The sequence below is a fragment of the Mytilus trossulus genome, unplaced genomic scaffold, assembly GCF_036588685.1.
Source record: "Mytilus trossulus isolate FHL-02 unplaced genomic scaffold, PNRI_Mtr1.1.1.hap1 h1tg000128l__unscaffolded, whole genome shotgun sequence".
Classification (NCBI taxonomy): Eukaryota; Metazoa; Mollusca; class Bivalvia; order Mytilida; family Mytilidae; genus Mytilus; species Mytilus trossulus.
Window position 1 is genome coordinate 3,253,193 of NW_026963301.1, and position 16,787 is coordinate 3,269,979.

General features: G+C 31.5%; 1 protein-coding gene across 1 annotated transcript; it reads left to right on the forward strand.

Annotated features, from left to right (window-relative positions):
* Positions 1 to 1,187: 1,187 nt before the first annotated feature.
* On the forward strand, positions 1,188 to 12,966 carry LOC134700297 (uncharacterized). Its single transcript, XM_063561652.1, has 3 exons — positions 1,188 to 1,458; positions 12,117 to 12,299; positions 12,677 to 12,966. Exons 1-3 carry the CDS (start codon positions 1,188 to 1,190, stop codon positions 12,964 to 12,966), a joined length of 744 nt encoding a protein of 247 aa, XP_063417722.1.
* The last annotated feature ends 3,821 nt before the right edge of the window (positions 12,967 to 16,787 follow it).

Below are 16,787 nucleotides of genomic sequence, written 5' to 3' on the forward strand. Positions count from 1 at the left end.
ACACATTAAATAATCATAAAGTCAACTTACAAGTGTGCTAATGTCTATGTATTAATAAATACTCTAATGGGTTTTATTTCCCGAAGAGATACTTTTATTGTTTAAAAAGGATAGATTATTCTTTAAAAGAAAATTGTTAATGGGTGTTATGATTGACCGGCACACTTTAAATATATTGTGACGGTACACTTCACAACGGAAAGTTCAAATACAGTAAAGGTCAGTACTCATGAAAGTAATCACAAGTAATCAATATAATTGTTTTTTTTAATAAAATTAACCGATCTTTGAAATTTATGAAAATATGGTATATAAGTGATGTTTTGTTATAGTACTTTGGCCTTCGCTGATTTGTTTCACTGAAAACAAAATGCATTTTTTATAAATGTTTTATTACTCAATAGGGAAAATTATTTGTATAAAGTATAAATAGAGCAAAATTAACTAATGTAGTTGATATTTGTATATTAGCATGCTGATTGCAAGATAAATAAAGATTCTATATTTTTAGTATATGGACAATGGTATCATTAATAAAATTCATTCGAAATATGATTAAAAAAACTTTACGCTGTATTTGAATGATATTTCAGGGTTTGTTTTACGCTAAATCAACAAAGATAATGGGTTTATCAATATTAAGAACTTTTTGATATATAAGCGTATTTTTGGATGCAAAGATGAATAAAGAGACGTATTGGTATATTTACATTGCATCCAAAAATACGCTTATATATCAAAGTCATATATGCTATGCAGTAATTGCAGGAATTTCAAATAAAATATTTTTTTGGTTAGAACATACTAGGCTATTCGTATTGGATTATCACCTGTATATTCGATTGCAGAACTGTCACTTACGATTCAACCTGGTATTAATATTTCTTTAAAAATGTATCATTAAGAACATAAAATCAATTTCATCATTAGACAGCAAAACATATAGTTCATGAATAAATAAAATACTAATTAAACAATGTGCGATGTAAAAAGAGAAGTGAAGATATCATCAAACGTGATTGTATCATACAAGTTACTTCAACACATTGAGTGTCATTTTATCTAAGCATTTACCAGGACGATATTGTAATACTCTTGTGATACTTATCAATATGAATATGGCAAAAATGCTATCAGTTCAATTGCGAGACCTGCATATTTGGAATATACTGATTTTATGGTGTTTGATGGCATGTTTAGGAATACAACAGGCATGGTCAAAAACATACATCGTAGATTTAAATTTTAATGATCGTGTTGGTACTTCAAACATACTTCTAGAAATAGGATCAGTGTCTTCTATTAAGTGCGCAATATCGTGTTCCCAAACCAGTGGATGTGAATCGTTTTTCTTTCATCGAGACAATTTGAAATGTGATTTGGTCACTTCTATTCTGAATGATTTGACGTCTACAGTTGTATCACCTGACTGGCGTTACTTTAAAGCGAACGCACCGGGTAAATATGATACATTATATTTATAATAGATTATTATTTTCAGTTAAACAAAAACTAGATAAACAAAGGTTCAGTATTTGCCCACTTGTCCACTTGTGAAAATATGTCTTTTCAATTGATATTTTATAGTCTGTCTTTCTATGTTAAGATATTTCACTCGTGTTGCAGACCAGGGAGCATATTTGGAAGCATTAAAGCAGGAGTCTGATGTTCAATAGTTGTCGTTTGTTGATGTGGTTCATAAAGATTCTGGTTTCTGTATATATATATTAGACCGTTGATTTTCCCGTTTGAAAATGGCCATTGTTATATTATAGTTCATTTCTGTGTGTGTAACATTTGTATGTTTGGTTTCTGTTGTGTCGTAGTTCTTCTCTTATATTTTAAGAGTTTCCCTCAGTTTTAGTTTGTAACCCGGATTTGTTTTTTTCTCGATCGATTTATGATATTCGAACAATGGTATACTACGGTTGCCATTTTTTAAATGGTTTTACACGTCTAGTAAGTGTTGGGGTCATTATAGCTTGTTGTTCGGTGTGAGTCAAGGCTCCGTGGTTTATTATTTATGTTTCATTATTATATTCTTTACCTATAATGGTTTACTTTTATAAATTGTGATATGGATGGAGAGTTGTCCTATTGGCACTCATACCACATCTTCTGATATCATTTGAAAAAATATCATTTTGATACTTACTTTAACAAATCGTCTTACTAAAGAAGCGCACCCTAGAAGAAAGCTCAGTTTAATCTTCATTTATTTGATTTATATATGTCTCACAAACCAGATGTTTTTAAAAGATAAATGAATATTTTTATTTTTTCACATACAAGAAGGAGGATATTTTTTTAAATCATTAGTTTGGCGATTGAAAGTAAAAAAGGTAGAATTATTTCGGAAATATATTCATTTTATTAGTAAGCAAATATGAGAAAGTGATCTGAGACGGTAACTGTAAAGTCGCAACGATGTCATAGAATTATCGAACTTTACCTTATTATGTACAGTCACGTGGTTACAGTGTTAATTGTCTTAAACATGTTATGCCGAGATAAACATAACTTGTCCCTTCATGTACTTCCGAATTTATCATCTTCCCATAAGTTTAATTTTTCGTTGAATAATTGTTGTGAGCAATTGCTTAGTTTTGTCAAAATATTTCAAATTAATTAAATGAGATGGACCCTGCTTAGTACTATTATAAATACCTGCACCCTGAAATTTTTGTTTTTGCACTTTGCAAATATATATTCGTAATCCCTACTACTGTGGGCTAATCGGTTCATTGCCAAAATTTATAATCATATCTAACAAAATTCAAGTTTAAAGTATTTGGTTTACAACTACTGTTGTCAAATCTTAGGCTACGACTGACAAAACAAATGGTCTAAATCCAGTTTTCCCAAATATCTCATAGTGTGAAATTTTATTATAACTTAATGGTTACAATTAATTACATTTCCAAGTCAAATAAAAACCGATAGTTTCACATGTGGAAAAGGCGTGGTTATTTCACTCCTCTCACGTCATAAAACAAAATGTGTTTCCAAGAACAAGAATAGAAAAGAATATAGTTTCTAACATATTTGACTTTGATTTGAAAAAAATCCTTTTGCCGATATCAAAAAAGAATAACTAATGAAACAATTCAGATATCGAATAATATTCAACTCGTGACCGTACAACACTTATGATTAACTCATGCACTAATTAATATGATGTTTGGTCACTCGTTGAATAATATTCTATGTTTGAACGCTTAAATTCGTTATACTATAGTTAGGCCACACCAATTTAATTTCTTGTTCTATGGATTTTTGGACTCCAAAATTTGGGGCGAGCGAGCGATTTGAAAATTTAAATAAAAAAATATGTATTTTGCAAATTCTTGAGGCGAAGCCTGAAAAGTATAGGCGAGCGATTATAATTTGTTTTTGTAAACATAAAATGGTAGGTTTCGACAATATTACAACTTGATTTATCACTTGTACTTTGACATTTCTTTAATTTCTGAAGTATTTTTTCCCTGTTCACCAAGAACTAATTAAATCTGGTTATGTATGTGTGACTGACAATGAGACAATTCTCCATCTAAGTCATATTCAGTTTGAAGGCGAACCCTTAATGTTATTAATATCCTTTTTTTTTATGTTTTATGAGTGTTCAATATAAGTTATGATATATTTGTTGGACAAAAGGGGTCATATTTTCTCAAAGAACTATACATTTGCCTCGTATTAAGTCAAAACATGTCCAGGAATTTTGTAATATTCCTGGACTTGAACCATGTTAACACATTTACTTTAACAGTTTAATATTATTCAAAATACGTTGACCCCTCTTTTAGAAAAAGATGTTAAAAATATAATGTAACTCTCCTCTTTTTGAGTACAAAATTATAAGTTTTCAAAGGTTTTAAATAGAAGCACTATACAAATCCTAGGTATTTCTATTTTCTTTTCTACATCAGTAAAATGACTCCTTGTCTGAGGGAGGGTTGTTCTTAACCTGAGAATAACAAAAACAGGTAAAAGTACGACCTTTTACACAGGGCTTTGATACAGACCAAACAACAAGCTATACAGGGCCCCAATATTATTAGCGTACACAATTCAAACAGGAAAACCAACGATCTAATTTATATATCCAAACGGGAAAATACCAATGAACAACATCAATAAACGATAACTGCTGAACGACATGACCCTGAATCAATCAGGACAGGTGCATAAACATGCAGCGGCTATGGATAGTTTTGTTTCTTTTTCTTCTTCTTCCTTTATAGTACAGGCCTCCCAGGGGAGTAATATCGTACTGTTTTATGTATATGTTCGATGTGAGAACAACAAATGTGCGGTAAGTGCGGATTATCTACAGTGAAAACGATGACTTTTTTTAAATAACAATAAAAACAAGGTTTAAATCTATCGAAGCTGGACCACTTGCACACCACTTTTGAATGATTCAAGGGTTGTGCAGCTTACTATGTGTTATTGCAGTCCATTCCAGATTCTGATGGTTTCCGGTAAAAACGAGTGACGATAAACTTGAGTCCTGGCATATGGAAAGAGGAATCGTTCATTGTGTCCCCTTACTGTTGATATTACTGGCTGTAAATTTACAAAAACAAACGATGCGGGAAATGAACATGATTACATTTCCGGATGCGGGAAGCAGGAATATAAAAAAAATAAAAAAAATCTGCTTTGAGAAAAACAGGTGCGGGCGGGTCCGTCGAACAAGGAATCAAATTGGTGTGGCCTTATAACTATTTTGAGTGAAAGTGTAAAATTTGTTTCCGACTTTTCTGACTTAGACAATCACTTAACCACCCTTTTTATTTTTTTTAAAGTTAAAAGTTAAATGGTTGCTCCCTTAATGAAGTTGGCTTGTCATGTTTTAGATTTTTTGTCAGGTTTTCGGAATCCTCTGGTTTTATCAATTTGAATGGTTTAAAAAAAAATTGTCCGGTGACCCCTATTTTTTCTTTTTGTGAATCTTTTACATGTATAATAATAAGCCATCTGTAAAAGTTTAATAACATTTTCATTACTTTTGAACAGTTTTTGAGGATTTCAACTTATCAATGATAAAGCTATGAAAAGTCAAGAGAGAATATTTTCCCACCAAAATATCAATCGCTAATATCTTAAAAACAAGCACCGTGACCTATATATTTTGTTTGCTCTTTGGATTCCTTTATAAATCTCCTATCTATATAATTAAAATGGTTCATGATCTTTTGCATTTATACTCAATGTCACAGGCAGACCATCGCATTTCAGCGTAGCTATCAACGAAAAGTTTTACAATGCCACCATTGCCCTTCAGCGTGTTAATTATCGCTCTTTTGTGTGTTAACCATCGCACTTTAGCGTGTTTACCATGTACTTTAGCGTGTGAACAATCTCTCTTTAGCGTGTTAACCATCGCACTTCAGCGCAGCTATCAACGCAAAAATAAACATCACAATGCCACCTTTGCACTTCAGCGTGTTAACCATCGCACTTCAGCGTGACTATCGCGGCTCTGGATCCTACAAATGTTTAAAACGTTTTGATTTTCTGGAGAAAAAAATGTCCGAATGACCTTATCATATATTCGCCTTAACAATATAACAAGGGCAAGAAAGTACTTTTCTAAGTTATATTATTTTAGAATTTCGAAATTCAAAGTTCGGATAATAATAGAATTACTAATCGAAAATATCAAATACCGAAACATACTCAACGTAGAGCATGAAGTTATGGTCAGTGATGTTCGGTCACGAGTTGATTATTTTTCGATATTACTGACATATACAGGTATTTGGAATCTTCTAGATTATCCATGTAGTGTCAATAATATTTTGTTTCCATTAACCACTACCTTTCTTTTTTATATTTTGATAATAACAAATAGTTTTATAAAGCCATTTGTGAAAAGATAAAAAGATTTTTTCCTATGCTCTTTTTAAAAGAAATACAATGTAGGTGCCAATGTTGAATAATAAACATTTCCCTACAAATTGTTGATGATTTATCTCTGTAAAAAGACAAACCATACAGACAGTGTTTAAATAATTGTTGGTCATTCTAAAACAGAGGAGTAAGCAACCTTATAATTCTTATAACGATTAGTTTATGATAAAATTGACTTGCCATCAATGTTTTTCTTAACTCATTACGTCTTGTTGACAAGTCCATCGTAGACACTTGGAACTACAATGTGTGTGTTATGCCAGATAAGAGTTTCATGGAAGAGCAATTTAAGTGTGCAGTCTGCAGCTTGTAAAACTATCAAATCAGATTGCCATCATATAATTGGACCAACTTGTCTGTCATCAAATAAAAGTATTCACGTGATAGTATTCACGTGATAAATTTTTCAATTATCCATTATCTTCTTTATAGATAAAGCTGATTCACATCCTTTTATGTCCATAGATATTTGGTTAAAATTGCTTATTAGTTATAAGTTACATGAAGGATATCTATTCGTTATCTCGAAGATACACATCTTTGAAATGTTTCCAATATAAATACAAAATTAAGGTTTGAAGAAGACCGTCAGTGAATCTGAGGGGAGGGGAAGTACGTAATTTCAGTTTAAACTATTAGAAGTTCAAAGCATAGAAATGGTGACAATTTGACGCACAATCTTATATCATCTCAAGTTTCAATCTTCAAGATGAATTGTATCACATGTTAAATTTGTATTCTTGGATACCTGTTATTAAAAAGGTTTATACATGTTGTAATAAAGTTGGCTCATTTAGAGCCTTAAACAGAGTTTCTATAGGAAGTTGCATTGTATATATCTACAGTCGTGCATCTTAGAAGTGGGCACGTCACTTTCAAAATGACTGACAGACTATGTATAATGTCTTTAAGTATTGATGATAGTTCACATAACTCAATAACTGTCGTTGCTTGTCATGTATTTTATTGATTGCCAGTTTTAAAGAAATTCGATTGAATTTTTCAAAGGTCAACAAGCATTAAATCAGCGTACAAAAATGTAATTACAATTGTATTCATACAGCATATTGTTAATCTTAATAATAATGAAATTATGCGTCCCAAAAGTTCATGTTAATTATATATCTTTGACATTTTCTGAATATAGGATACCTATGTCATCAACATTTTTATTTGTACATATTTATTAGGTTTTGTAATGCCTATGGGAACACGAAAAGACCGAAGTCTAAAAAAAAAGCAGTCATTACTTGTGCTTAATTTCTCCACATTATACATGAATACCAAAGCTTAAGCTCCCTTCATTCTGGAAAACATAATCAGATACGCTATCTGAATTGCTCATTTGTCGGGACAAAATTAATATGATTTAAAGTAGTAGTCATTACATACAGTTTTCTGCTTTTAGATATAATCAATTTTTTGTGTTTAACCACTAAGGAAAATATGTACCCAAGAGATATAGAATCAACTCTTCTTTACGTAACTTATCAACCAGTATATAATTTGATTTGTTCAATATTTTATTAAATGAACACGATTCTATATAATATGTCAACACGGTGTTACTGCACGGTGTGTATTCAAAGGACTTTGATCATTGTATAACAAAATTGTATATATAAATAATTTATCAAATATTACCCTTGTGAGTTAAATTCAATTTCAAATAAGCAAGCGAGTTCGAGTGTTGTATTTCAATAATTATCTTTAATTTACATCTTTGAAACAAAATTATTTTGCACTTTCACATCGTTTTTAAATACTACATATGCATGGTATGTGAAAAATTATTGTTTTGCTTAGAATATACAAAATAAGGCACGCAGAAACGGTAAATATTCAGAATAACTATACTTCAATGTCAGATTTTAAAATGATGATACACGAGAGATAATTTACTTTATCGGTCGTCCCACTGTCTATATCACTCTGTTCAGCTCTTAATATTATTCCGTATCATGTCTTTGTGACGTCAAATTCGTTGATCCGGCCTTAATAACTTTGACCCGGACATATCAGCGAGGTCATAATGTTTAAACCGACGTTAATAACTTTGACCCGAACTTATCAAGTCATCTTTTGTGTGCTGGTGAAACAAAGAAAACACTTCTGAAAAACGCAAATATAGCCCAACAAATCGATAATCAGATTATCTGCATATTGATATTGTAAAATATCAGCTGCTCAACATTATATGAAGGCTTTTTGATCTCGTTCGCTACGCTCACTCGACAAAAAGCTTCATATTATGTCTCGATGTCAGCATGCAGATAACCTGATAATCGGTACATATTCCCATTCATTGCGTTATTTGGGTTCTCTAGGATGTAAATTTGTTTGCTTCAGTAGAAGACAGTTTTGGGAATATCACCCTCTCGACGACGAGGCAAATCTAAATTTATAATTAAAAGAGCAATGAATGGTATGTATATAAAAAATTTAAAGACAATTGTGATGGTTGACGTTTTGGCATCAGAGAAAAAAATCTTCATCAAAATACACTTTAAGTGTCGTTATTTCTTTCTGTTGTTTTTCTTATAACTGTTAGTTTGTTATTTGGATAACGACAAAGTTAAGTATTTTTTCTTTAAATTCAAAAGTTGACGACCATAATAATAAAACAATAAGAACAAATAATTGAATAACGTCCAGTTGAGAGGGTGATAGACAGATTTATGCCCCTTAAAAACGCATTGTCAACCTCCGCATTACCTTAGTGAAAATGCATTATCGGGTAACAATCTACTCTTTCAATCTCTCAGCTATATGTTACATGTATTTATATATTGGCACTTTTTTAAAGTTAATTTATCATTACGCAGTCAGAAGTGAAATAGATTTCAGTGTTAAACTTTTTTGTTATCATACCAAACATAAACAGAGGAATTTCTAACATGCCTTGTAAAGGATAAACATTCGTTTGATAATTGTGTTGTTTTGTAATCTCAGACGGGCTCACAATACTACTTAATTGATTGGGGTGTTGCTATGATTCCTTCTCCACCCTATTCATATGATTAAGATTATGAAAATAAATACCTTTTCTTTTATTGCATACGTAAATATGTAAGTAGCGAACGAGAATAACAATCCGTGGCATGATCGACAAATAAATATGATCAGTAAGCTATCATATTAGATGTTTTTCCATATTATCATAAGTGTACAAGACTAAGATTTCCAGCTGTAACAAAATAGTTGGCCTTATAACAAGAAACTGAATGTTTCGATAGTGTCCCAGTTTATTCACATATTTCAAGCTGACCAATTCTAGAGCAATGTCCTATCACTTTGTTTTCAAAAAGTGGAGACTCGAGTCAACAAATGCCTCGTGTTTGCAATAAAGTTATAGTCTTTCTTAAATAAATTTTGTATATTGACAAATCTGAACAGGCGGATACCCAGTTTGAATTAAAATAGAGAAAAGGATCTCTCTATCAGACAAGGTAAAAAGAGAAATTGGTTTATCTGAATGGTTTACGTCTGTGTCTAAGGACTTTACAAGTTTGATTCAAGTGCATGAATTTTAGGATTCAATTTATCTTATAGAATATGTGTTTACCTAAATTTTATCATAGAGCTTTAAGATATTTGTAAACTTTTAAATTGTATACCAATTGCATACAAAAGTGTATGGTTAAATGTTCAAATACAAGTGAATTTGCATTGTACATGATAATACTTCCGCCAAACAAATCATCACAAGAATAATAGATATTTCTTTTAAAGCAGTATTTTGCATCTTTCCCTGCTGGGACATTCTTTTATGCAAACATCCTAAAATTGGCAATGATTTAATCGAAAAGAGAATGTGGAGTGCATTCTTTAATGCTTGAGCGCGTTTGAGTTGATTTATTCGTCACGAAAATGTGTGAAGCAAATATATTTGATACATCATCTCGCATTAGAATCTATCATGTCTTACATTAAGATTACACAGGTTCATTTAATAACATTGAAAATTTACAATACTAAAATCTGAAATAAATTGATTATGTGAAATACCTGTCTAATGTGAATTAATAACAGATATAGTACGATCGAATAATAATTGTATTAATAAAAGTACCTGACGACTGATTTGACAAGTGGATCTTATCAACCCATATCTTTAAAATATATATATTTGTGTGTGTGTGTTATCTAATTCTGTAGGCCTTCATCCTCTAAACATTTTTAGTCTGCCCTTCAAGATATACTTAGAAAGATTTTTTTAAATATTTAAAGAACTTTCAAAAATTCCACCTGATAACAAACCAGACAATTGTTTGAAGTTGATCAAATGCATACCAGTACAGTAAATGCTGCTCAATCGCTAGTAGATACATGTGTCTTTTAAAATATAACTAGCATATGAGGATTACACTGATGATATTTGGTTAAATTTGTAGGTATTCAAGAGCTAAATTAGCTGCATATCAACTCTAAAATGGCTGTCAATTTTATGATTGTTAAAATAAGCTACCGTAATGGGGAGATAATGACTTTCATATACCTATTCACTCGTCACTCCATGCACTTCAAATGTTTCAATCTGCATATTGCCATATTGTTTACGAACATTAGTGAGGTCATTTCGGTGAAAGATAATTCGTGTTGAGAGGCTCAAACTGATATTAAACAGGGATTTCACGGATAGTCCTTCTCACATTATTAGTTTCTGTGTAATTCTTTGCATTTAGATTTAAATCAGCCAAATTTATTCAAATTTATCTTGTTTTTATCTTCATAACATCATATTAGTTGCCAGTCACCTTTTGGTGTTCATTTCAAATCATTGTTTTTATAAGGTCTGATTTTATGTTGATCCTGTACTGTGCCAACGTGCAAACGTACTGGGTCTTCGGGCAGCTATATAAGTTCCCGGCTGCGTCTCGAAACAATGAAACAACGAACAACTACTACTTAACTTGGACATAATAATAGTATACTAGTGTTAAAACACCAATGTAATAGCACTGTAATACTTAACATGAATCGTCAAAGATATACAAACAAAGAAAATAAAGCATAATAGTACATAAACAAAAAAGTTAATTCACAAAAAAAAACTCCGAGGAATATTCGAAACGATAAGTTCCTATATATAATCAAATGGCAAAACAAAAAGCTCAAACTGTTCAAACAAATGAATAACAACTGTCATATATTAACTAACTTGATACATGAATACAAAAATATTAGGTTTGCTTAGACTTATATAAATTTTTTTGTACTTGATGTAATTTCCGGACCGCCTGTTTTGTTGAGTGCTCATAGCAAAAAGTGAAAAGTTTTAAGAAACAGAATATTCATGCCAAATGAAATACAACCTTGTAATCTCTTAAAATGTAAATCTTTTTATTTTCTTTGAAAAGCTGTGCAACAGCGCAATTAGCTATTCAAATTAGAAATTACCAAGATACTAAATAAATTAAAAGCTTGTAATGGACTGCTTCAACATGATAATGCATCGCCAGCAAAAAACAGGTCATAAGATACCCAGCAGAAGAAACAAAAAATAATGGATACTAGTTCATGTTAACATTCTAAATAAGATACATAACACCAAAGAAAACACACTGTTAATTAGTATAGACACAAGCTTTAACCGATGAAGCACAATCGTACTAAAATGAATGATTATTTGTAACATTACTGAAATCCTTTTTTTTTAAGACTATGTTTATTATGTTCAAAGCACATTGCAAATCAAATGCCTATCTTTTTAGATTTTAACCGTATTTTAATTGGACTATTGAAATCCTGTTTAAAGCTAGTTGGAAGTGAACCTAAATATAATATTCTTGGTAAGATAAAGATTGTTATTTCAAGGTTTCAACGCATCACTATGTTTAAATGCACGTAATTGTATCTCGCTACAGGAACAACAGTATAAAAAAACAAAAACATATGTATATGACAAGATTGATGCACAGCAACAATCTTAAACCAGCATATGTGAACAGAATGCTTATGACTTTCGAGAACGTAAAACATTGATTTTAAGAAAAAGCTATAAACCGAATTAAACATTAATCTATGTTGTGATTTTACACTATAAGCTTGATGTTCGGTGTGAGCTAAGGCTCCGTATTGAATGCCGTACTATTACCTATACTGATTTACTTTTACAAATTGTGACTTGGATGAAGAGTTGTCCCATTGACACTGACGGAAAATACACAATAAAGCAATATTTCTTTTACTTACAGTTGTGACATGTACCAATAGTATAACAGTTGTTGGTGCAACATTCACGCCACTGCAGACTAACGCCAAAGCTGGTGATATTATACCTTATCAATGTGTTCCCGGATTTGAGTCAATTACAAATACTGGAAGTATCAGTTGTCAAGGCAATGGAACATGGTCAACTCCAAGTGATCCATGTCACAGTAAGATAACAATAAGTGTACAATGCAGCCGTATAATTTGCCTACCAATAATTTTGATTCGAATATTTATCTCACATTTTTTTAATGGTTTTATAAACATGATAAAAGGGCAGGTTCTACATTATAATATATCGTTCCCGTATTTTCTGTTGATACTTTAAAAACGCTGCATACTGAATAACAATTCTTATAGGTATTAAAAAATTTATAGTGACACAAGATCCCTCTCAACATAGAGACACACTCATTTAGTATCTTTTATGTTTTAAATCTTCAATCACTGATTTTCTGTTTTTCTTCAATTAGGTTTCGGAAATTGCAGTTGTACGTCCTTCATTTTAACAATTTTTAATGTTTATTCATGATGTTATTTCTAGAATGTGGTACGTACAGTGCGAACTACGAGACAAGAGCTGGGAAGTATTTCTATCCTCCGCAGACGTTAATGTCATGGTATCCTACTACAACCGGGTCACCGACATCAATTACCGCCACCTATTGTCAAAGTTCATGTACAAGTAGACCTGACTTCACATGTGTTGCTGCATATCATAAACCAGGCTTCTGTCTTCGTGTGTGGATCAGAATTGAAGAGGACATTAACCTTTACGCGCCGTATTACTATGACAACACGGATTATGTCGAGTTTATTAGACTTTGTTTATAACATTGTGTACATGAAAGGTTATAAACGTATTTGTTAACGTAATGTGAAAGATTTTACTAATAATAAACTTAAAAGTTCTTAACTAAATAACAGAAAAAGAAAAATAATGTATTCATTATTCAAATTTTTGAAGCGACTGCATGCATTTTTCAATCCTGATACAGTCTTATGTTAGTCTAGATTAATTTGTCTATCATGGAAATAATGGGGATTATAGAAAAAATTTTGTTAACACTCCTAGAAACAAGTTAGACATGAATGCTATAGAGGTTTATTGTTTTACAAAGGTAAAGTGTCTGGCAGTGGAACAATTTGTTGTTAAATTGAAAGATATGACAATGGAATCAACGATACTAACCGTGCTGATGTCGCTGCAATGTTCAGACTGAACAATTCAATGGTCTATACATTGGTTAAAAAAGTGACACACATCATATTAGAGGTCGCTGAATTTTAACAGATCCTACCAGAGGTTGATAAATTTTAAAAGATTTAACTCCTATCATAAACGTAGACCTATATGTAACTAGAGATTTGCCAAAAAAGCCTACAACATATATTTTTCAGTGTTTTAGTCAAAGCTGCGTTTCAAAAAAATAGTTATTTCATGGGAACCTAAAACACATTATATCTAATAGGGCAATGGTGATGTTTTCTGGCGTCAACGACTAATAAAATCAAAAGTGAGATAGTGAATTAACGGATAGTAATATATTCTCAAAGTCAACATAGTATTGTATTGTTATGAGTTACAATTTATGACAAAAATAAGCAAAGACCCATCAAAACAACATTTGATAAACAAATTTTATAATACTTTTAGATATTTGGATGATATTTTGGCTCTCAATAATGACGACTTCAGTGTGTATATTAATGAAATTTATTCTGCTGAACTTACTTTAAATAATAAAAGCTAATACTAATAATGACCACTGCCCTTTCCTCGATCTTGATATCTATATCACTAACGGAAAGCTGAATACTAAAATTTATGATAAAAGGGATAATTTTTCATTTCCTATCGTTAATTATCCGTTTTTAGATGGTGACATTCCCTTGTCACCATCTTACGGTGTTTATATATCTCAACTTGTACGATTCGCTCGTGTTTGTAACAATGTTTTAGATTTTAACGAGAGAAATTTATGTATTACTGAAAAATTATTACACCAGGGTTTTCGATATCACAAACTAGTCAAAACTTTTACTAAATTTTATCATCGGTATAAAAACATCATTCGTAAATATAGCTCAACATGCAGACTTTTTATACGTTCAGGTATTTCACATCCAATTTTTTATGGAAATATTCTTTATAAAGCACAAAGGTGTCAGTATTCACCTCAGAAACTTACAAAACCTTTAAATAGACTGATTAAGAAGGGATATAATTACGATACTATTGTCAAGTCATTAAAGATTGCATATTTTGGCGTTAATATTGAGTCACTGATAAGGTCTTTGCGTCGGAACTAAAGACATTTATTCTAAAAACAGTTGTTGGCATGACACGGGTTATGTTCTTCTCATATATGTTATGATGGTATGATACTAAAACCCTAACGGGAAGGATTGTGCCTGAGGTTCATATGATGAAATCATAATCTTTCAGTCAGTTTAATTGAAGTCTGGAGCTGGCATGTCAGTTAACTGCTAGTAGTCTGTTGTTATTTATGTATTATTGTCATTTTGTTTATTTTCTTTGGTTACATCTTCTGACATCAGACTCGGACTTCTCTTGAACTGAATTTTAATGTGCGTATTGTTATGCGTTTATTTTTCTACATTGGCTAGAGGTATAGGGGGAGGGTTGAGATCTCACAAACATGTTTAACCCCGCCGCATTTTTGCGCCTGTCCCAAATCAGAAGCCTCTGGCCTTTGTTAGTCTTGTATTATTTTTATATTAGTTTCTTGTGTACAATTTGGAAATTAGTATGGCGTTCATTATCACTGAACTAGTATATATTTGTTTAGGGGCCAGCTGAAGGACGCCTCCGGGTGCGGGAATTTCTCGCTACATTGAAGACCTGTTGGTGACCTTCTGCTGTTGTTTTTTATTTTGGTCGGGTTGTTGTCTCTTTGACACATTCCCCATTTCCATTCTCAATTTTATAGACAAACTAAACATGTCTGAATATGTTTATACAATAATCACAACTTCAAATAGAAAATTATTTTTCATGAAATATTAAGTATGGCTGACTAGGAACTGATTGCACACCAAGCATGTTCTATGAATATAATATTAAATACATCACTGATTGGATTTTATAACCGATTGACGACATTAGGGTGCATCTTATCCAGTCGTGCATCTAGCATTAACTGAAGCTATTGCTAGTTGAAAACAAATAAGAGAATAAGAGCAACGACCATTTAAGGTTGGGGTGTTTATCCCCAATTTGCATTTGTTTTATGCGACTGCAGTATGGCAACATATTCTGATTAACTATTAACCTTTGAATAATATTTTGTTGGTCCTTTTCCCAGATTTTGTTAATCATAAATGGTTTCATTTTTCATTCATTGCAGATCTTTATCGATCAAACCTTGAAGAAACTAGTTGAAAAATTGTGGATGGCATAATTGTTAACTAGATAATTATATTACTAAAAATAATTGTGAAATGTTTCGTTAAATGTAATTAGTTATAAAAGGTACCAGGATTATAACTTAGTACGCCAGACGCGCGTATTGTCTACATAAGACTCATCAGTGACGCTGTGTCATTTAAATGCTATTGTTTTAAACATTTTGAAAAATGATATGTACTTAACAGGTGTGCTAAACACATTTAATCATACATTTATACGAAACAAATGTTAAGTAGTGCTGATTTGACGGCAGCGAAACAAATCTTGATTTGCCATTGAAAAATTATACTAAATTAAATAATTTACAGCGACACAAGATCCCCCTCAAAATGGAGACAAAAGCATTTAGTATATTTAATGTTTTGAATTTTCAATCACTGATTTTTTTAACTTTTCTTCAAAACGTTTCTGAAATACCAGGGTGTACGTCCGTCTTTTCAATAATTTTAAATGTTCATTCATGATATTATTTCTAGAATGTGGTACGTTCAGTGCGAACTACGAGACAAGAGCTGGAAAGTTTTCTATCCTTCGCAGACGGTAATGTCATGGTATCCTACCTCAAGCGGGTTACCGACATCACCGGGTCCCCACCGAAATGGGGATTATAGAAAGGTTTTTTTGTTTACATACATATAAATAAATTTGGTGTATTTACTGTCTTCTGATTGGTTAAAATTTTTAATTTTATTTTCAATGTTATCAATTTTGATGGCGACACGCCCACTCTGACGTTGTGCATTCATACGCCAACATGTGTGTATGTTGTTATTGTCAAGATAAATCATATAAAAAGTTCTTTGAGCCTTATTTTTTATAGAAATTTATTTATAATGAATGGCAATAATTTATTTTGATTTTATTGAACCATAAAACTAATTTTTGACTCTTCACATTTTACATAATCCACTTCGCGGATTTAATTTACAGCGACACAAGTGTGAAGAGTCAAAAATTAGTTTTATGGTTCAATAAAATCAAAATAAATTGTTGTCATTCATTAAAGAGACAAGTTTGAAATGAAGGCTAAGAAGTTAATTGTTTCGACAATCTGTCCGAAAATAGAACGATTGGTTGTTAAATTGAAAGTTTTGACAATGTAATTAACGATGTTGACGTCTTACGTCGCTGCTATGTCCAGTCTGAACAATTCATTGGTAAATGTGTGTACAAATATTGGTTAAACGTGACTTCGTACTAGAGGTTGCTGAATTTTAAAAGA

Excerpts from the sequence above, each read along its gene's own strand:
- LOC134700297 (XM_063561652.1), top strand. The coding sequence starts at position 1,188 with ATGGCATGTTTAGGAATACAACAGGCATGGTCAAAAACATACATCGTA. Across the intron at positions 1,459-12,116 it reads CTTTAAAGCGAACGCACCGG|TTGTGACATGTACCAATAGT; the intron begins GTAAATATGATA and ends TTTTACTTACAG. Across the intron at positions 12,300-12,676 it reads TCCAAGTGATCCATGTCACA|AATGTGGTACGTACAGTGCG; the intron begins GTAAGATAACAA and ends TGTTATTTCTAG.